The sequence below is a fragment of the Nycticebus coucang genome, chromosome 3 (genome assembly GCF_027406575.1).
Source record: "Nycticebus coucang isolate mNycCou1 chromosome 3, mNycCou1.pri, whole genome shotgun sequence".
Lineage (NCBI taxonomy): Eukaryota > Metazoa > Chordata > Mammalia > Primates > Lorisidae > Nycticebus > Nycticebus coucang.
In genome coordinates, this window is record NC_069782.1 from 59,935,074 (window position 1) to 59,954,975 (window position 19,902).

Genomic DNA, 19,902 nt, shown 5'->3' on the forward strand with positions numbered 1-19,902 from the left:
AGGCAGGTCTCAGAGCTGAAAAGAAATGAGACAGGAGGGCATCAGGGGGCTGATCCTAGCCTGGCCTGAGGTTGGGCTGTGGGCCCTGCTTCTGAGATGGCCAAGGCAGCAACTGATCCTCAGATGTAGAGCTCAGAGGAAGGGAAACAATATCCCTGGCCCAGAGAGGAGGCCATGCCTAAGAAATGTAGGCAGCCTGGCCAAGGGAGACAAAATCAAGTTAGAAGTTGGCCTTGGCCCAAAGGCCAGGGAAGGCAAACAGCCATAGAGGAGGAAATCTAGGGAGTAGGGGTGTTGGAGGCCGGGGAAGAGCCAGTCAGAAACCTCTTGCCCAGGAGGTGGGTTCAGAGGCAGTTGCGAAGCACGTCCAACGGGTGGTGGTGGCAGTTAAGACCTCTCTAAACCTCAGCAGAAGCCATACTGGGTGGTTGAGAGAACAGAAGGGATACCAGAGTTGTTTCCAGAAAGAACGAAGGAGTAAAAACACAGGCAGCCAGCGTGGAACCCCGGCCAGCCTCAGGGAGGGGACAAGGCTCAGCTTCTCTTTAAATTATTTTATTCAAGAAGGTAGAGAGGACAGACAAGGGGACTGAGCTGAGTCCTGAGTCCCTGAACCTCCCAGCTCAGTCCCCACAGTAGGACTGGACTCCAACTTGTGGGGTGGGGACTCCAGCCCCACCCAGACAAGGTTGGGGACAGACAGGACCCAGGAGTACCCACTTGCTGTCCTCTAGGGGGCCTGTGGACTGCCCATAGTGGGGCTATTTGGGGGTGCCACCACCCTTCTTGGGAGTGGTGGGCTTCTTGCTCTGCCAGAGGTGTCCCTGGATGGTGAAGGCATCAACGCTCATCGACATGGTCTTGGCAGGGATCTGGGTAAAGCGCTTGCGGTCTGAGTTGTACTTGTAGATACCCTCGACCATGGCGGGTGTGACAGTGCGGGGGCCATAGCCTGCCAGCCGCGACAACTCCTCCGTCTCCCCAGACAGTGTGTAGAGTGCTCGGAACTGGCAGCTCGAGTCACGAAAGAGGATCAGGAAGTGGTTGGCCTTGCTCTTCTCAATTTCCTGGAGGGGTGATGGAAGCAGTCAGCTGGCCAGGCTGGGTTACCGCCCCCCTACCAGCCTCCCAGACCAGGGCTCAGCACACCTCAAGAATGCGGTTCTTCTGTGGTTCGTTCACCTTGCCTGCCAGGCAGCAGTGAGACAGGGCATTGTGAATGATGAACTTGTTGGACTTGGCACTGGGCTCCTTATACAGTCGTGGACCTGTGAGAGCGTGGCAGTCATCAGGGATGACCAGGAGACAAGGTCATGATGGCCCCAGCGCTCATGATGTCCCCCAAAGCCCCATTTACCTGTGTACTCGGGCACTGATGCCGGGGAGGAGGCATTGCTGCCATTCTCCCAGTCGCGTTCCCGGCTACCAGGCAGGCGGCTTGGGGACATAAGGCCTGATGGAGATGGAGCCCTGCAGGGGGAGAAGGATGGCATAGAGGTGGGTGGGGTCAGGGGTAGGGGAAGCCTTCCAACCTGCAGAGAGACCTCCAGGAAAAGCAGGCCCAGCGCACTACAGGAAAGGTGTGTGTGCATGCATAGCCTCAAGTCCATGCCTGCCTGCCTGCCCTCCTGCACATGCTCAAGGCTCAGGCACTCAACACAGGCGCACAGAGGCACATCCTGGGGTCTCATCTGCCAGGTACAGACTGTCCCCCTCCCACGTGCGTCTTTCCCTTTCTTCGGGGTGCACACACACCTGAGCTACACCACACTCTAGATATATGCACCCCTAATTGGCCAGGCTAAGCTCACCGAGATGTGGGCCTCTTCACACCGAGGTTATTAGGGGCCTCATTGGCCACAGTAGACAAGGACAGGGTGGACTGGGAGTAGATCTTGCTGAGCCGAGAGCCTGGGAATAGAGAGTAGGGTCAGTCCCCACCTTAGTTCCACAGATACCCGCCTAAGAGGACCTGGCTCAGCAAGCTGGAGGTGGGGGCCAACAAGAGCTCAGCCCCCACTGGAAATCCTCACCGCCAAGTGTGCCCAAGGGGCCCTCACCCTTCACCCTCACAGCCCCATGACAGTCTTTACCTAATGGGCAGGGTCAAACCTCACTTGAGATCCCTGCCACACCATGTCCCTGTCCTTGCACCCCTGCATACCTCCCCTCCCCACATCCCCATGGGGGCTTACCCAGCAGGCCCTAGAAAGGACACTGGGCAGGCCCCACCCTTTCAGGGTCCTCACCCAGCAGGCCGCGGGCTGGGCTTCGCGCCAAGGCCGAGTCATCACAGCAACCAGATCGGGGCCGGGGGGCCCTCCGCCCGCCCCGACCCGGCCCCCCGGCCCCCGCAGCCCGGGGCCGCAGCACCTTGTCCAGGTCATCCATCAGCTTCAGCTGGGCCCTGCGTTCATACTCAAGCCGAGTGAACTCCCCCCGCCGGGGGCCCACCTCCTCCTCAGCTGGGGCCCGAGTGGCAGGGGCTGGGGCCAGGGCTGCTGAAGGGGCTGCAAGGGCCCCAGGGACTGGGCCAGGGGTCTCCTCCTGGGCCAACCTGTATGTGAAGGGGACACGGCTGTCAGAAGAGATCACAGGATCGCTGGGGCAGGAGCCCTAGCTGCACCAAGCTTCACCTCACAGCCTCCTCCCTCCGCTGCTCCTTCTCTGCCTCTTGCCATTGCTTGCGCTGCCGTGCCTCCTCTGCCCGCCGCTGCTGCCGCTCCAGCAGGCTGGCCCGCTTTTGGGCCATCTCATCCTCAGGCTTGTCTTCATCCTGAAGAACAGACACTGAGTCCAGCCGGCCACCCCTCCCCTGATACAGCTGGATTCCCATCTTCCAAAACAAGCCTGTTCTCTTGTTTTTCCAATTATTTAAGACATTCGGTTGATTCTTACTTTCTGCACAGCCCCATGTCACTGGGCACTGGGACACAAGAGGGTTGGAGTAGACCTGAGTGCTGCTCACATAAAGTGATTTGCCATATGGGGAAAACAACCAAATATTGCATAAATGGCAGTGAATACTGGGACATGCACACCTGTCCACACTTCAGGGACTGACCCACCCTGGGCCTGGGGCACTGAGGAAGTCTTCCTACCTAGAGGAAGCACCCTAGAGAATGAGGAGGATATAACCAGGTGAGCATAAGGAATGAGCAGAGTGCTCCAGGTAGAGGCAGAAGCTACCCTGTTTTCCCAAAAATAAGACATCCTCTGAAAATAAGACCTATTTACAGGAAAGATAAGACGTCCCCTGAAAATAAGACCTAGCATATCTTTGGGAGCAAACCTTAATATAAGACACTGTCTTATTTTCGGGAAAACAGGGTACTGCAAAGGCCTTGGGGCAGAATAAACTTAGCAGGAGGTTTCGGAACCATGAGCCAGGCTGGCACGCAGAGATAGGTGAATGGCCCAGGACCAGGTGGGAGGCAAGCAGAGCTTAAAGACCTGGGGAGGACTTTCATCTTAAGAGTAGGAGGAAGAAGGCACATTCCTGACTTTTGGTGGGAGATGGCCAGAGGTTGAGGGGAGATAACACAGATCTGTCAGGGAGTGACCGTAGGTGTCCAGATGAGAAATGATGGAGGCCCAGTCCAGGTGGCCATGAGGATGGAGTGGATGTGAGACAGTGCCAGAAGGGGAACTGGTAGGGCCATGCTAGGGGGAGAGGAGGTCCCGTAAGATCCTAGCCCTGTCTGTCCTTCCATCAGTCTACCCAGCACCCCTCCCACCCCCAACTATCTGTTCATCTGGCCATACACACCTGGTCTGTCTGCCTGTCCAGTCACCTGCCTGCCCACATCACTAAAGCCCTCTGCATCCACCCATTGGTCAATCCGTTCCCAGGAAGTCCTCACTTCCCTAGCCCTCCACCTGCTTGACTGTGTGACTCTCACCTTGTAGAAGAAGCCCAGCCCAGCCCGGGGCTCTCCCTCTGAAGACAATTCTTCCTCCAGTGAATCCTCTGCACCAGGGGGGCTCCCATCCCCCTCATCCTCCATGGGTGGCTCTTGTAGGCTGCCTAGCGGGATCTCAATGAGGCCAGGCCGGGGGGCAGGCTCCTCGGGAGGTGACCCTTCTGCTAGGAGGATGGAGGAACAGGTCTGAACAGGCACCTGGCTAGGTGAGAACTTGCGCAGGTGGGGGAGACTGTCCACATCATGGGGTGGTGTGAGCACCCTGGTCAGTGGTGTGAGCCGAAGCTCAGCAGGCCGTGCATGCTTCGGGCTGCGGGGTATTGGGGCTGGCCCTGGCCCAGGGCTGCGTCTGGTGGCTGGGGCACGCCGGGCAGGGCTGGGGGATGCAGCTTTGGGCCCCATTGTGGGGCCAGGAATGACCCAGGCAGCAGGGGGTGGGGCAGGTCCAGGGGCCTCAGGCGGGGCCAGGAGCCGCTGCTGCTGGTCTGTGAGCCTCTGCATGTCCCGCTGCAGCGAGCTTAGTGCAGCACTCAACTTGCTGACTGCTCGGTTGTACTCCCCCAGCCCCTCGGGGGGCACTGGACCCAGCTCTGGGGAGAAGGTCACTGACTTGGGCCTCAAGGTTGGTTCGCCCTGGCCCTCGCCTGCTGGCCGCTCCCCAGCAGGAACCGTGCCAGACTCTGTCTCCACAGAGACAGGCCTCGTCTCTCCTGAGGCCTCCCGGGGCTGCACCTGCAGGAAGGCACTCTTGCCCAGTCGCTGACGATGTTTAGCAAAGATGGCCTCAATCCGTCGCTTTTGAGCCTCTATGGCCCTGCGCTTCTCCTCCAGCCGGGCTCCAAGCTCACTCATCTCTGAGCTCAGGGCCTCAGGTGGGGCCGGGTTGGACATGAGGGATCCTGCTCCGGCCTCAGCCTCCACCTTCACCAGTTGCTTCTTGCGTTCAGCAAAGCTGGTCATCTTCACATCGGAGTTGGTGGCTGCTGGGGATGAAGGTACTGCCTTCGGGGACCCCTCAGAGGGGGCAGACGGTTTCGATACCTCCCCCACAAGACAGGGAGACAGTTTTGAAGGGGCCTCAGGGTGCGGCAAGTAGAGGGGCACTTTGGTAGGCCCATCAGACAGTGGCTTGGATGCCCCCTCGGGCAGGTAGGGGGAGGCCAGGGCTGGCTTGCAGGGTCCCTCTGGAGAGTGGAGGTAGAAGCTGCCATCAGCAGCCCCGTCTGGGAGCAGCCGGGGCTCGGCACTGTGGATGATCTGCAAGGCCTCCTCAATGGTAGGCAGGTCACCGGACTCTGGGACCGGCTGGGTGGGGGTCCGGGCTGGCACGGGACGGGGAGGCCCCAGACTATCAGAGCTGACTGAACGTAGGAGGACCGGGTCTCCCATGACGACATCCACGTCGCTGTCCAGGCCAAAGGGGGTGCTGAATGACACAGCCTGGGAGAGTGGACGGCTGGGCAGCCAGAGGGAGGATTCAGCTGCTGGGACCAGCCTCAGCCCCACCCCACCCTCGCTGCTCCACTGCCAGCCCAGCCCTGGAGGTACGCTCACCTGAGCTGCCGGTTCCAGGCCTTGCCGAAGGCTTCCATATGGGACATGGATGGGGAGGACTTCAGGGAGCCTGGGGAGGGGTGAGTGATTGCTATGGGGACCCTGGGGACCCTGGGTGGGGTTGGTCAGGGTCTAGGGGCAACCTCTGCGAGGTCATTGGTCGAGTCACTGATGGGTCATTATGTGGTCTAGGCAGACCAGAGGTTTCTAATATCACTAAGGAGTGCTACAGAGTCATTGTGGGGGTCACCTTGGGACCCAAAGGAGGAGTCACAGAAGACAACATGGGGTCTGCTGGGGCCATCTTTGGCTAGGGGTTCCCAGTGTCAGAAGCCAGCCCTCTCCTCACCTGTGGATCCTCGAAGCGGAGACTGGGGGCCTCCTGGGGATAAGAGTGGGTGGCGGAAATTGAAGACAGGAGAACTGCCAAGAGATGCATCTCAGCATCAAGACCTCCACTTACCTCTCCCCAGAGGTGGGAAGAGGAGCACCCCCCGGCAGTGCCCAGTGCCCAGGCCAGAGAAAGAGGAGACCCCCATGGTGCTAGGGATTCTCCCAATGTAGAGAGAGCATACCTGCTGCCACCACCACTGTTCTGAGATGGGGAGGCCTCGGTGCCCTGGGGTGAGGCAGCTGCAGCACAGAGAAAGGCATCAGGAAGAGCTTGGCCCCCCAACCCCCAACCAGACCCCAGGCCCAGACTTCACCATGACCATCAGGCAAGTCCTTGGCTTGCACGAAGTCCGGCTTGAGCACCTCAAAGCACATGAACATCTCAGCCAGGAGCACCACCAGGTTCACCTGGAGGTGGGAAGAAGGGTCACCCAACAGGACACCCAGCCCTGGAGCCTCAGCCCATGAGGCCCCACTATGGACTCACCTTGAGTGGTGGTGGGACATACAGCAAGTCCTCAAGGGAAAGTGGGCAGCCACGTGGAAGGCGGGAGGCACAGAAATCCTGCACTAGCTGGAGGTTGTACAGGCTGTCTGCCACAGACATGGGGTCCTTGAGGCACACCTCTGTAGGGACAGAATGCCTGGTTGACTCTATGAGGAAGAAGGTACAGGCCCCAGAGAGGACCTCCTACAGGCTAGGCCTTGGCCAGCTGCCCTCTGAGAGGTGGACACCATAGTAGAATGTTCTCAAGCCTTTGCATTTTTTTCTGGAACACTATTCTCCAAGAACTAAACTCCAAAAGCTCTTCCTGACCACCTATTACCCTTCAGCACACTTAATAGCAATAAGGTACTTCTGGATAAACAATGTCTAGAAGTAGACAACCAGAATGGTCTAGCCGCCTATGAGGTCAGGAATGTGTTTCTATTTGTTCTGGCTGGATCCATGGCACCTATAAAAATGGGGTCTGGCACCAAGTCTGCCCTCAATGCATTTTATCTGCTGCAGGAATGAATGAATTCTATGAAGCAAAGAGAGGTTTAGGTACTTGGGTGAGGTCACACAGCTAACTGGGGGGAAAAAATGCAAACCCACTTCTATTGATTCTGAAAGCTGCATCCATAACCACCACATCATTACTGATTGTGCAGACCTGGGGACACAGGCCTGAAGGCTGCAACATAGGTCTTCTGTCTCACCAGGATGGGGTCTGGCCCAGGCCCATTCACTTACCCTCAAGGCGCAACAACTGGGGACAATAGCAGTGGATTGTGGCAGCCAGTGCAGCCCCACTGGCCAGGTCCTGAATGCTAGTCACAGTCGGAAAGCATGGCGTGCGTCGGGCCACAGCACGGTCCTTCCGGTATCGGATCTGCAAATGGGAGGCAGGTCAGGTGAGTGGACAGGCCAGCCTCCCAGGTCAGTGGTCGTGCAGGCTGGGCAGGGAGGCCTAGGGTTTCCGCCATGAGGGGGCAGGAAGCTGAGGGTCCCTGAGCCAGAGTGAGGCGCCAGCCTGGAGCAGGGGAGGGACAGCAGCAAGAGGCAGAGGAGGTATCTTGGAGCAGCCAGGCCAGCAGCAGGGGGCTGGGAACAGGGACTCCTGGAACCCCAGGGTGGGGAATACGTTACCATGGGGGGTTTGCTCCCCGACTCCTTCAAACAAAAGGCAATTGCGTGCTGGGGGGAGAGGAGCAGCCATCAGCAGGGCAGAGGGATGGTGACCTGCTAGGGCCCCAAGCCCACCTCCAAGGGAGGGGGTGGCCCTCACTGATCCTGGTCCTGAGCTCTGGCCATACAGCTCCCTGTCTATGCACTGGCTGGCTTTGGGGACCCCAGTTCCTCCCAGCCCCAGAGAGTAGTCTCCCATGCAAGGAGTGCTCTTCCCACAAAAGATCTAGGCCCTCAGCTCTCAGGGAGAGGACGCAGAGGAAGCAGGCAGGCAGGAGAACGTCCCCCCAACCCAGGTCCCCAAGGTGGGAGAAAGAAGTGAGCAAAGGAAGGCATCCCCACCAACCCCAAAACTTCCCCTACTTTTTCCTTGCATATCTACTGCAGGAGTAATTCACGTGAAGCACAGAGAGGTTTAGACACTTGTGCAAAGTCACATAGCTAATTACGGGAAGAGAGAGATTCAAACTTCCAGCTTTAGGGAAAGGCCTCCTCCTCCCCAAAGCTGGGATTTTTCCTCAGAGAAGATAGGGCTATCAGTTAGGAGGGTTCTTCCATGTTCTGGGTTTCAGGGCCTTCCTCTCAGCTAGGCAGATCTCTTCCATGAGCCTGATGGGCTAGGGGGCCCCCTTCAGAAATACTGGGGGTCTCTCCACCTCAGCTAAGTGGGACAGACTCAGAGGGTCTTGCCCTCTTGGTTGATAGGAACGGGGAGGGTTTGCCCTCTTGATTCATGGGAAGAGAAGTTCACCCCCTCAGCTCACTGGGGAGGATCTGCATTCTCAATTAATGGCCGAGACTCTACCATTCTCTTGGTTCACAAAGGGGTTTCTCCCTGGCTCTCAGGGCTGGGATCCAACTTCCTTTGCTCACGGGTGGAGAAAGGTGGAAGAGGGTGCAGACAGGCTGGCAAAAACAGCACAAGCAGGGCAGGCAGACGGGGCAGACAGACAGCCCCACTTACAGGAACCAGCTTCCAGTACCAGCGCGTGGGGCACTGACGCCAGAGAGGTAGAGAGGAGCGCGGAGGGCAGTGGGTGCCGGCACAGGGGACAGCACAGAGAGAGAGGGAAAAGGGAAGAAAGGGAAAGAAGAGTGTCACCTCCACCCCCCACTTCAGCAACGGCTGTGAGACACAGCCCCGCCCCGCCCACCCAGCTCTCCGTCAGGTGTCCTTCTGCCCCATGTCCTGGCCTCACCGAGGGCTGAGATGGGGCTGTTCCATCCGTGGGGGCTGCGGGAGAAGCTCGCTGGGCAGCTTCCTGCTCTGTCTTTTCCTGCAGTCGCCGGACGGTCTGGGGATGCATGGAAAGGTCAGTGCTCTGGTCACTGTATGATGCCTGGGGACCAGGGGTGCCCCACCTCATCCTGGTCCAACCTCACCTACCGTGTCCACCCAGAAAAGGAGCTTGTGCTCCAAGCTGGTCAGGGCCAAGGGACCCGGCAGCGTCTTTGTCCACTCGAAAGCAAAGACAACCATGAGGGCGTCGATGACAGCTAGGTGGGCTCCCTGTGGGGGAAAGGTCTGGAAGGTGAGACCCAAGTGCAGGGTGGAGGCTCCCCTCAGCCTCCAAGGGCCAGAGAAGAGGTAGAATGTGGAGGTGGGGAGGCTTGACAAGGGCGGGAATGAGGAGAGGAGCCAGGCCTGGTAGGCAGACCCTACTGGGGGGGTGGGGTGGGGCCGACCTGGCAGAGGCGTGGCTTACCATGAGAATGGGCTGGTGTCTCAGGTCTGCCTCACGCACTGGGCGTTCCGGCAGTGAGGGCACCGTGCCCCTCCGTGCCAGCAAGGCCAGCAGTGCAGAGGGGCTGGGGGGTATTTCAAGCTGCGGCAGTGCCTGGCGCCAGGCCCGGCAGTAGAGCTCGGCTGAGAGCAGCAGCCTCGTCACTGGGGGCTTCACGTGTTCCTGTGCATACTGGTCCGTATAGAAGGGCTCCCACAGCTCTGGGGGCACATGCTCTGTGAGGGCAGGTAGGTGAAATACCGTGGGTCAGAGTCACCAGACACATCCCCACACACGAAAACACACAATTACATGGCCCTAATTAAGGGGGCATCTGGACTAGGGAGGTTGGCACCGAGAAGGGAGGAACGCGCAGGTGTGCAGCAGTCGGCCGGAGGAAAGGATGGTGGTGGTATCCCAGGTAGAAGAGACTGAGAAGGCTGGGAAGTGGGAGAGAACACCTGAGGGAGATGGTTGACTTAGACCAGCAGGTAGGGAATGGAGGCTTCCCTTCACCCCAGGCTGGCTGGATGGGGTGTCCTAGGCCCCATGGAAATACAGCAACAATAACTTCAATGACAACAGCCTCTTCACTGGGGGCTTTCTCAGATAGCCACCCAGAGAGCCTGAGTGATCACCCTCTGGAAGTGATTTCCAGAAAGCCAACCCTGCTTTCTGCCCTGGCTGGATTTAGACTAACCCTTGCATCAACTCCAGGAAGCAGATAGGGCACAATTGGTAACTCCACTGTACATAGAAGAAAACTGAGGCACAGAGAGGGAAGGTACCCTGCCCCAGGCCACACAGCTCTTCAACACCTGCAGGCAGAGATTCAAACCCAGCAAACTGGACGCCCTCTCTCAGAGTGCATGTGGGGTAGAAGGAGCTATGAAGAATGGGGAACTGGCAGGCAGGGCATGGAACTGGGGAGGTGCCCTGCTCAAAGGGACCTTTGAGAGAGTTAAGTGTAACCTAGACTTGGTGACTGAAGGGAGGAAGTGGGAGACAGAGAGAGAGGTACCCAGCACCTTGTTGGGGGCTAAGTGGGGAAATGGAACAGAAAGGGCAGTGACTGAGCTGGGGGTGGGGCAATGGCTGAGGACACAGAGGGGTGGAACAGCCAGGAGACCCCTGAATAAGAATGTGGAAAGAGACCTAAGGAAGCCTCTTAGATGGTGGGGCAGAGCCTGGAATAGGACCCAAGAGTGGAGAGGAAAGAGCTAGGAAGATCTGGGGAGGTCAGGGAGAAGGTGCTGAGTTCTAGCTCCAGTCAGCCCAGCTGTTTTGAACATTGGATTTCCATACTTGAAGGAATGGGGGAGAGTCTCTTGTGTTTCACAATGAAACTGAATGTGGCCCCAAAGACCACACCTTCCCCAGGTATCCCTATTCACAGCCAGGCTCCCAAGAAACTCTTCGACAGGAGGATCTAGGCATCTTTACCTGCCTGCTGTCTCCTCTCTGCACTGGCTCCTTCTCCACCCCTCAAAACCACACTTGACCTTCCCACTTACAGCCCCACTCCCACACAGAGTTGTGCCTTCTTCCTGCAGCCCTCAGCTAAGCTCCTTGAAGAAAAGTGATTTCCAGCTTGCTTGCACCCAGGCCTCCCTTCCTCAGCCTCCCTGACCTGGCTTCTGCCCTCCTTGCTTCCAGCTTTGTCCCCAGCACCAATCTGTAGGACATTCTCCTGGGCTCCGTGCCCAGCACCTCCATCCAGAAACCTTCTGGCCTCTGGCATCTCCTTGTATGTGGAAATGCCCCACCCACCCCAGGACAGCTTCAGTGGCTATCTGAGGACTGCACCTGCTGCACCTTGCTCCTCCTCACAAGCACCGCCCACCAAGCTGGGCCAAGAATGCCACGGCCCTCCCCCAGTTCCCCCACATCTCCCACAACTCTCTGCATCTTCCTTTATTCCTGCTCCTCCTCCTTGTCCTGCAGTGAGGAATCAGCATACCTCTCTCTCTTTACCCTCAAATCCCACATGCAATCAGTCCTCTGGTTTCAACCTCCTGGCATCTCCCAAATCCAAACACTCTTGCCTACCTCCCCTGTCCACCCCACCCCCAACCCCACTGGAGTATAGGCCCCAAGCATTTCCTGCTCTTGTTAGCAACATTGAACAACTTTCTTTACTGCTGTACTTCTCAGGACCTTCAAGATGAAAACATGTGAGCTAGGACTACTGATTGCTAGCATTTTGATTTTTTGAGACAGGATCTTACTCTGTCACCCAGTCTTTAGTGCAGTGGCACGATCATAGCCAATTGTAGCCTCAGACTCCTAAGCTCAGGCAATCCTCTTGCCTCAGCCTCCTGAATAGCTGGGAATACAGACATGTGCCACCACAACTAGCTAATTTTTTATTTTTTTATAGACAGCATCTTGCTTTGTTGCCCAAGGTGAATCAATAATATTTATCAAGCACTTATTCTATACCAGTGATCTTCCACCTTGGCACTGTTGGGATTTGGGAGAATTCTTCGTGTTGGAAGAATGCTGTCCTGTACATTGCAGGGTATTCAGCAAAATCCCTGATCTCTACTTACTAGATGCCAGTAGCATGACCAAAAATGTCTCCTAAAGGGCAAAACTCTCACCAGTTGAGAACCATTGCCCTATACCATAAAATGTTCATTGAACATTTACTGCAGAGCAGTGCTGTCTGATAGAAATCTAGTGAGAGCTCACTTACGTAGTTTTAAGTTTTCTAGTAGCCACATTAAAAATGTAGAAACTAACATGAGTTTAGAAATGTATTTTATTCAACCTAGTATATATCCAAAATATTTCAATGTGTAATCAATATAAAAACACTATTAATGGGCAGCGCCTGTAGCACAGTGGTTATGGTGCCGATCACATGCACCTAGGGTGGCGGGTTCGAACCCAGATTGGGCCAGCTAAATATCAATGACAACTGCAACAAAAAAATAGCTAGGCATTGTGGCAGGCGCCTGTAGTCCCAGCTATTTGGGAGGCCAAGGCTAGAGAATCGCTTAAGCCCAAAAGAGTTTGAGGTTGCTGTGAGCTGTGACACCACAGCACTCTACTGAGGGCGACATAGTGAGACTCTGTCTCAAACAACAACAACAACAACAAAACACTATTAATGAGATATTTCACATCTTATTTTTTGAACCAAGTATTTGAAATCCAGTGTGTGTATTTATGTATTTTTTTTTTTTTTTGTAGAGACAGAGTTTCACTTTATCACCCTCGGTAGAGTGCCGTGGCCTCACACAGCTCACAGCAACCTCCAACTCCTGGGCTTAGGCGATTCTCCTGCCTCAGCCTCCCGCGTAGCTGGGACTACAGGCGCCCGCCACAACGCCCAGCTATTTTTTTTTTTTTTTGGTTGCAGTTCGGCAGGGGCTGGGCTTGAACCCACCACCCTCGGTATATGGGGCCGGCGCCCTGCTCACTGAGCCACAGGCGCCACCCTGTATTTATGTATTTTTAAGATGAGATCTTGCACTGTCACAAGGCTTGAGTGCAGTGACACAATCACACCTCACTGCAGCCTTGAATTCCTAGGCTCAATTGATTCTCCTGTCTCAGCCTTTGAATGGCTGGGACTATAGGTGTGCACCACCATACCCAGCTTCTTTTCCTATTTTTTTGTAGAAAAGAGACCTCACTCTTGCCCAAGCTATTCTCAAACTCCTGACCTCAAGTAATGTTCCTGCTTTGGCTTCCAAAAGTGTTAGGATTTCAGGTGAGAGCCACAGCACTGGCCTAGAACCTTTTCTTTTGAATAGCTGGGACTATAGGTGTGTACCACCATACCCAGCTTCTTTTTCTATTTTTTTTTTTTTTCTGTTTTTGGCCAGGGCTGGGTTTGAACCCGCCACCTCCGGCATATGGGGCCAGCACCCTACCCCTTTGAGCCACAGGCGCCGCCCCTCTTTTCATATTTTTTGTAGAAAAAAGGGTCTCACTCTTGCCCAAGCTAGTCTTAAACTCCTGACCTCAAGTAATCTTCCTGCCTTGGCTTCCAAAAGCATTAGGAGTCCAGGTGAGAGCCACAGCACTGGCCTAGAACCTTTTCTTAATCTTATCTCCAAGGTGTGTTCTGCTGAGCCCATCTGCCTGTATTTCTGCCCAGCCTTCTCATACCTGTGCTTCTAGCCACCAAAACTATGTCTTCCACTATTCCCATGGGGCAAATGCATACCTGATCTTGTCAGTCTTCAAATACCTCCACAGCTCCCTAGTGCCCTCAGATCCCCACCCATGGCCTGAGAGGCCCTCATCAATTTTACCAGCCTCCTTAATCTCCCACCTCCCACAGCCACCAGGGGACCTGCATGTTCTTCTCTGAGAACTCCCTGTGGGTCCACACACTAGGCCTCTGCACACATGATCTGTTCTCCATGGCAAACTCCTACTCATCCTTAAAGACCTGGCACTGGGGAGTCCTTTTTCCTCTGGGGAGCCTTCTCTTCCCTCTATGTAAGAGTTCATGAATGTCCTCCTAACTAGTTGCAGTGGCTCATGCCTATAATCCCAGCATTCTGGAAGGCCAAGGAGGGAGAATTGCTTGAGCTCAGGAAGTTGAGACCAGCCAGAGCAAGAGCAAGAGCAAGAGCAAGAGCAAGGCCCCATCTCTTCTTTTTTTTTTTTTTTTTTTTTTATTTTGGCCGGGGCTAGGTTTGAACCCGCCACCTCCGGCATATGGGACCGGCGCCCTACTCCTTGAGCCACAGGCGCCGCCCAGGCCCCATCTCTTCTAAAAATAAAAAAAAATAGCTGGGAGTAATAGTGAAGCATGCCTATAGTCCTAGTTAACTGCTTAAACCCAGGAATTGGAGGTTGCAGTGAACTATAATGACACCACTCTAGCCTAAGGCGAAAAGAGTGAGACCATGTCTCAAAAAAAAGTCCTCCCTCCAGATCTGCCCCGCTTTGCTTCCAACCACAGACCTTATCACTCTAAGCAGTGAGGATCTGGTTTCATGCCATATCCACTCTCCTCTCCTCTACACCTTGGGTGCCCAGCACCAGCCTGGCACGTGATAGGCACTTGTCAATAGTCCCAGAGTTCATGAGTCTGCCAGATCTCTGCTCCTCCTTTCCTTCAACCCCCCCTTTTAAAGAGGAGGCAGTTAGGGGACATATTGAACTTCACCCTCAGCCACTGGAAGGTGTCACACAGCGGCGGAAGCTGTGTCAATGAGAACAGACACTGGGTGAATCAAGGGACTGGGATTTTATAAACCCCCCCAAGGGACTTTTCTTTCTGAAAACTGGGATGGTAACTTCCGCTCTATCTCTTGGCCAGGTGGTAATGATATTACTATTATTAAATGATAAAAATACCACCAGATTCACACCAGCAGCAAATGTGAGCATCTGTTCAACATGCACAGTGTGCCGGACGCAACATGAAGGATTCTGTATTCCCTACCTCTTCCATACCTTCCAGCAACTTTGCAAAGAACATACTGAGATCTCAGTCACCCGAGTCCTGCCCTGGCACATAGCAAGTAGCCCACAAACATACAGGACATGGATAAATAGTGCACAAATGCCTTCTTTTACAGTTCAGTAAACTGGGATAATCTGTCCACATTCTGGTGGAGGTAGGACTCAAACTCAATTCTGACTCCCAAAGTTGAGCTATGGGCTCATAACCTTGTATGTGAGGAGCTGGGGCAGCCCTGGGTCCCAAATCCCAATCCCTCTCTTCCTCAAGCAAATCCTGGGGTAGAGGGGAGGCCTCAGCATGGGCCACACACATGGAAGGGTGCAGAAAGAAAGACTGGAAGAAAGAGGAAGGTTCAGGCTTGGGCGGAACCAGGAGACCCACACCCAGAACAGGTTGATCTAGGAAGGCCACTGAGAGGGGGGATGGGCTGTGCCCAGTGGTGCTAAGACCAATGGACAGAGGAGTGGGAAGGGAAGTTCATCCTCCCCCATGGCTTCCCCCAGGAAAGCCCAGACCTTAATTAAACCCTGTCTTTTCCAAGGCCAGGCCCTGACTTCCAGCTTTGGCCTGGGGCCACGGAGCTGCCCAAGGCTGGGACTGAGCGTGCTCAGGGCCTCTAATCCTGGGGAACCACTGGCATGCTCCCCATTGGGGCGACAAGAGTGGGAGCCAGCCCATGCGGGCTTTGGGGAGGAAGTGGAGCATCTGCCTTAATATTAGGGCGAAGATCCTGCAGAGGGGGCTTCCACTCCTGTGGGGTCCTGGACAAGCCATTTCGCTTCTACTGGGCTTGCCCATCTCCTCAGTAAAACAAGGGAATAAGTCCCAGCTGCCAGCCGCTGGCTGGACCATTGAGGCAAAAGAGGGGCTTCCAGGAGCTCCCCAGCCGCCGACCGCAGCGCCCGCAGGGCCAACGCCGGGTGTGTGTTCCGCGCCAGGGACGCGTGGACCGGAGCGTTTAAGGCCCCGCGGCGAAGCCGGGGACCAGAGGAGGGGACGAGGGGGTCCTCGCAGGCGCGATGTGGGCGTGCAAGGGAAGGCCCTGTAGGAGGGGACTGTGCGGGAGGCGGGAACCCGGAGGCCTGCACCGGGAGACCAGACCCGGCTCCCAGACCCCGCCCCGCTCACCTGGGGGCTCGGATGCCCAGGTCCACGAGCGCGGTTGGGCCGCCAGCCCTACCCCCACCGCGCTCCCACAGCCCAGCGGGCAAAGTCCACGGACCAGTCCCAGCCGAGCAGGAAGCCCAGAGGCCCGGAATGGCAGGGAACCCGGGCCCGGGGACCCCCCGCAGCTGGCGCTATTGTTCCCACGCCCCGGCCTTCTGGGCCCGGCGCCCCGCCCCCCGCACCTGCCGCCCCCGGGCGGGGTACCTGCGCCTCCGTATGCGGCCCGCAGCACCCACGCCAGGCTGGCCGCCGCCTTGGCCCGCGAGTAATCGTACTGGTCCAGCGACTTGATCTCGGGCACCAAGAAGGTCCTCCGCAGCGGCCCGGGCCCGGGGGGCGCCGCCTCCACCATGGCGGCGCCGGGGCTGCGGCCGCCGGGTCCGCGCTCGGGCTGGGCAAGGCTGGGCTGGGCTGCGCTGCGCTCGCGTCCCGGCCGAGCCCGCCGCCGCCGCCGCCGCCTCTGCTGTTGAGCCAGGTGCTGCCGCTCGCGCTAGCTACGCTGCGTCGGCCCCGCCCCGAGGCGGAGCCCAGGTGCGCCCGCCCCCGGACCCCGACTGGACCCCGGAGAGCACCCTGGCTGGTCCAGACCCCCAGCCGTCGGGTGCCCGGGGTAGGCCAGGCCCGGGCTGCGGCGATCGCAGGGGGAGGCTGCGGCTGAGAGTTCGTGTGCGCGCATGGGATTGATTGTGCGCGCGCGCCTGGGGCCCTGGACAGGATTAGGGACCCTCTGCCAGTGAACGTGTGTGCAGGGCTGCAGTGTCCAGCCCCTTAGGCACAGGAGCACTGTGCGAGTTTGCAATGCCTGACCCAGAGTCATGCACCTATTTGTGATTGTGTTCGTGATGGCCACAAGAATGAGTGCCTCTTCCTATCTGAGTACATCTCGGAACGTATTCGGGTGGTGGTGACCCAGCGTAATGGAGCGTGTCTACATGTGCGTATCTGGGCGTGAGTGTGACAGCACATGTGTGTGTGAAGGGGTGTGGGTCCGTGTTTTTAACGTGTGCGTGTACAAGGATCTGTATCCTGAAGATAGAAGTGGTCAATGTGTGTGTGGATATGAATATGCATGTTTCTCTCCTGGTGAAAGGGAGTGTGATTGATGTCTCTGTCAAAGCAGGAGTACTGGAGAGAAATTTCAAGTATGAGTTTTTATGCAAGAGCGTGACTGTGGCTATCAGTGTGGTTGCATGCCTATTACTGGATGTGTTTGTAGATGTCTGTGTATTTGTGGTATCTGCAGAGCTCTGATTGCCGGCAGGTGAGGATGTATTTGTGTTCAAGTGGATTTGCATACAAGTATATGAATGTGGTTGTGTGCGCGGGGATTTGTGGATGTTAGCAACAGTTTCTGAATGTATTGGGGGACATATATGTGTGTTTATATATGAGTGCATTTGTGAGTTTGAGTACATGGTGTCAGCCTGAGAGTGACAGGTTGTGTAAACTGTGAAACTGGACATAAGTGTGTGCAATAATGCCTATTTCTGAATACATTCATGAGAGTGTGAGTGCACGTATTTATCCCGCAATCACATATTTGTGTGTAGTAGGAACCTGATAGTTGCATCAGTATGGAGGTGTGTATGTGAATGCGTTATGAGTACAGGTATTTGTGTCCATGAGTGCAGTTGTATGGATGTTGCTGGGCATATTTGCAAAGTATAAGCCCCTATTTGTGGATATTTGTTTAATATTTGTGTGTTCCATTGTGTTTTGTGTCAATATATCTGCATGCCTCTTAGCTGTGTGTAATCATGAGAGCATAAGCGTTTGTGTTAGTGTGAATGTCAGATTTTTATCTGTGTGAATTTTTGGACATTTGTGCGGATCTAGGTGTGAGCATTTATTCGTGCTTACAAAGTGACAAGGTGCACATGTGTTTAAGTTACCTGTTTTCTGAATGTAAACTGAGTATCTGAATCTCTGTGTGTGAGTGCATTTATGGGTGTCTGCATGTGCCTGAATCTGAGTATATGACCATGGTTGTGTGCGTAAGCATACGTATGTGAGTAGTTGTGCTTTGAACGCCTTTGCATGTGTGTAGATGTATTTAAGTGCATCAAGATGCGTTTGTATGTTTATGACATGAGTGAGACCTCATGGGTGGCTGAATTCTGTCTAAGGGAATATAATGTAAGTTTGTGCATTTACAACTACAGAGGAGATTTCAGTCTACACACACGTACATATACCTGATAATCTGTTTTCTTGACTATATAAAATGCTGTGAGGCTGGACTTGGCGGCTCACACCTGTAATCCCAGCACTTTAGGAAAATCACTTGAGTTGAGATTTAGAAACTAGCCTGGAATCCCCTCTAACCCCCATCTCTACAAAAAAAAATGAAAAACTTAGCTGGATGTGGTGGTGCACACTTGTAGTCCTAGCTACTTAGTAGGCTGAGATGGGAGGATTGTTTGAGCCCAGGACTTTGAGGTTATAGTGAACTATTATTGAGCCACTGCACTCTACCCTGGGCATCCCTGTCTCCTAAAAAATAATAAAAAATGAATGCTATGAGCCTCAAAGGCACTACAGCCTGCAAGTGCCCTAGACCCACAACCTCAGATGGTGGCCCCTGAGCCAACCCTTTCTTGAAATTCTAGGGTCCCCAAATATACATTGTACTTGTGTGTTTGGAGTATGGGCCTCATGGTCCAAAGCATGTGACTGAGCAAGGGTGGGAGTGTCTCAGAGGGTGAGGCGCTGGGGCATGGGCCCTCGTGTCTGGATATGCCCACACAGGAGTGGGTGTGGGCACACAAAGGGACCAGTGTATGTGTGTTTGAGCACACATGTGCGTGTGTATGACACACAAGCCCCTCTCCTGTCCCCATCCCCTTGGAGGATGGAAACAAGGTCTTTTCTTCACTGAGTCTCAATTTCCCCCATCTCTGGCACTGCAGGGAATCTGGGGCTCCTGGCATGGGGAAGCACCCATGGCAGGGAAGGGTGTATGTCTGTCATGCTTTGCCCCTCTGTGAGTTTGGCGTGTCCTGCCAGCTCCCACGGGTGTGTTTGCTTTTCCTGGGAAAGTTCCCATGACCTCTGTGGACCCCAAGGACAAACCTCACAAAGACAACACCTGCAGCTTACGCCCAGACACTCTGGGGACGTGTTTACCCCACCCTGGTAGGGGGCTACAGGTCGTGAGGGTCAAGGGAAGGGGTGTCCAGAGGTGTGCAAGAAAGGAACCAGGCTCAGTGCCCTTGTACAGGGCCCCAGGGGCCTCCTTGGGCCCAGCCCCCACACTGGGCAGACTGGAATGCCTAGCTGGCCTGGACCTCCCCACCCACACACACCCAGCAGGAATTGAGGACCCACCTGCCCCTGGGGGCCTGTTCCTGCGGCCCAGGCAGCCTCAGACATTCTGGCTCTTCCTGTATGGCCAGGTGGCCCTTCCTACAGCCCCTGTACACCCCTCCCCAGCCCCTGCCTCCGTCTTCCTCCCTCACCTGGAGACTCCTTGGGCTCTCACCTCCTAACTCTTTAGACAGACCCTGGTTGTTAAGCAGGGGGTTAGATGGGTGCAGGGATGACTTAGAGGTTTTGTAGGTTAGGAGTTTAGGGTTAGGCTTGGGAGAATGTGTGCACCCCATAAAATCATCTGCCAAATTCTGCCTGTGTGTACACTTCTTGAATCTTACTGACAGATAAAAATTTCTGAGTGTGTTATATGCTCAGTACTATTTATTTATTTAGACAGAGAATTGCTTTGTCCCCTGGCCTGTAGTGCAACAGTGCAATCTTTGGCTCGAGCAAGCCATCCTCCTGCCTCAGCCTCCCAAGTGGCTGAGACTACAGGCATGAACCAACACGCCTGGCTAATTTTTCTATTTTCTTGTAGTGACAGGGTCTCACTCTTGCTCAGGCTGGTCTTGAACATTTGCCCTCACACCACCCTCCTGCCTTGGGCCTCCCACAAGGCTGGGACTATAGGTGTGAGCCACTATGCCCTGTTCAAAAATAATTTTAAGAACAATATTATAGGTGCCAAGGGCCATTTCTGTCCACATGCCACTTGCATTTAGA

The 19,902-nt window shown here is 55.3% G+C and overlaps 1 protein-coding gene across 4 annotated transcripts; it reads right to left on the reverse strand.

Annotated features, from left to right (window-relative positions):
- Positions 1-539: 539 nt before the first annotated feature.
- On the reverse strand, positions 540-16,359 carry CAMSAP3 (calmodulin regulated spectrin associated protein family member 3). 4 transcript variants are annotated; one of them, XM_053586610.1, is made up of 19 exons: positions 16,072-16,351; positions 9,249-9,502; positions 8,930-9,052; positions 8,742-8,837; positions 8,507-8,539; positions 7,504-7,551; positions 7,108-7,246; positions 6,358-6,497; positions 6,185-6,278; positions 6,053-6,110; positions 5,827-5,900; positions 5,478-5,547; positions 3,903-5,379; positions 2,637-2,776; positions 2,250-2,557; positions 1,812-1,911; positions 1,358-1,470; positions 1,150-1,268; positions 540-1,067 (listed from the first exon to the last, which is right to left on the reverse strand). In XM_053586610.1, exons 1-19 carry the CDS (start codon positions 16,217-16,219, stop codon positions 762-764), a joined length of 3,840 nt encoding a protein of 1,279 aa, XP_053442585.1. In that variant the 5' UTR covers positions 16,220-16,351; the 3' UTR covers positions 540-761. The 4 variants fall into 4 exon arrangements, with proteins under 4 accessions (XP_053442585.1, XP_053442586.1, XP_053442587.1 ...); XM_053586611.1 differs by lacking the exon at positions 8,507-8,539 and having other exon boundaries at positions 16,072-16,350; XM_053586612.1 differs by lacking the exons at positions 7,504-7,551; positions 8,507-8,539 and having other exon boundaries at positions 16,072-16,350.
- Positions 16,360-19,902: the final 3,543 nt, after the last annotated feature.

Bases quoted from the DNA above. Each gene is read 5' to 3' on its own strand.
- CAMSAP3 (XM_053586610.1), bottom strand. From the start codon at position 16,219: ATGGTGGAGGCGGCGCCCCCCGGGCCCGGGCCGCTGCGGAGGACCTTC. The intron at 9,503-16,071 runs GTACCCCGCCCG...CTGCCCTCACAG, and splicing joins GGCCGCATACGGAGGCGCAG to AGCATGTGCCCCCAGAGCTG. The intron at 1,471-1,811 runs GTGAGCTTAGCC...CTCCCCCTGCAG, and splicing joins GTGAAGAGGCCCACATCTCG to GGCTCCATCTCCATCAGGCC.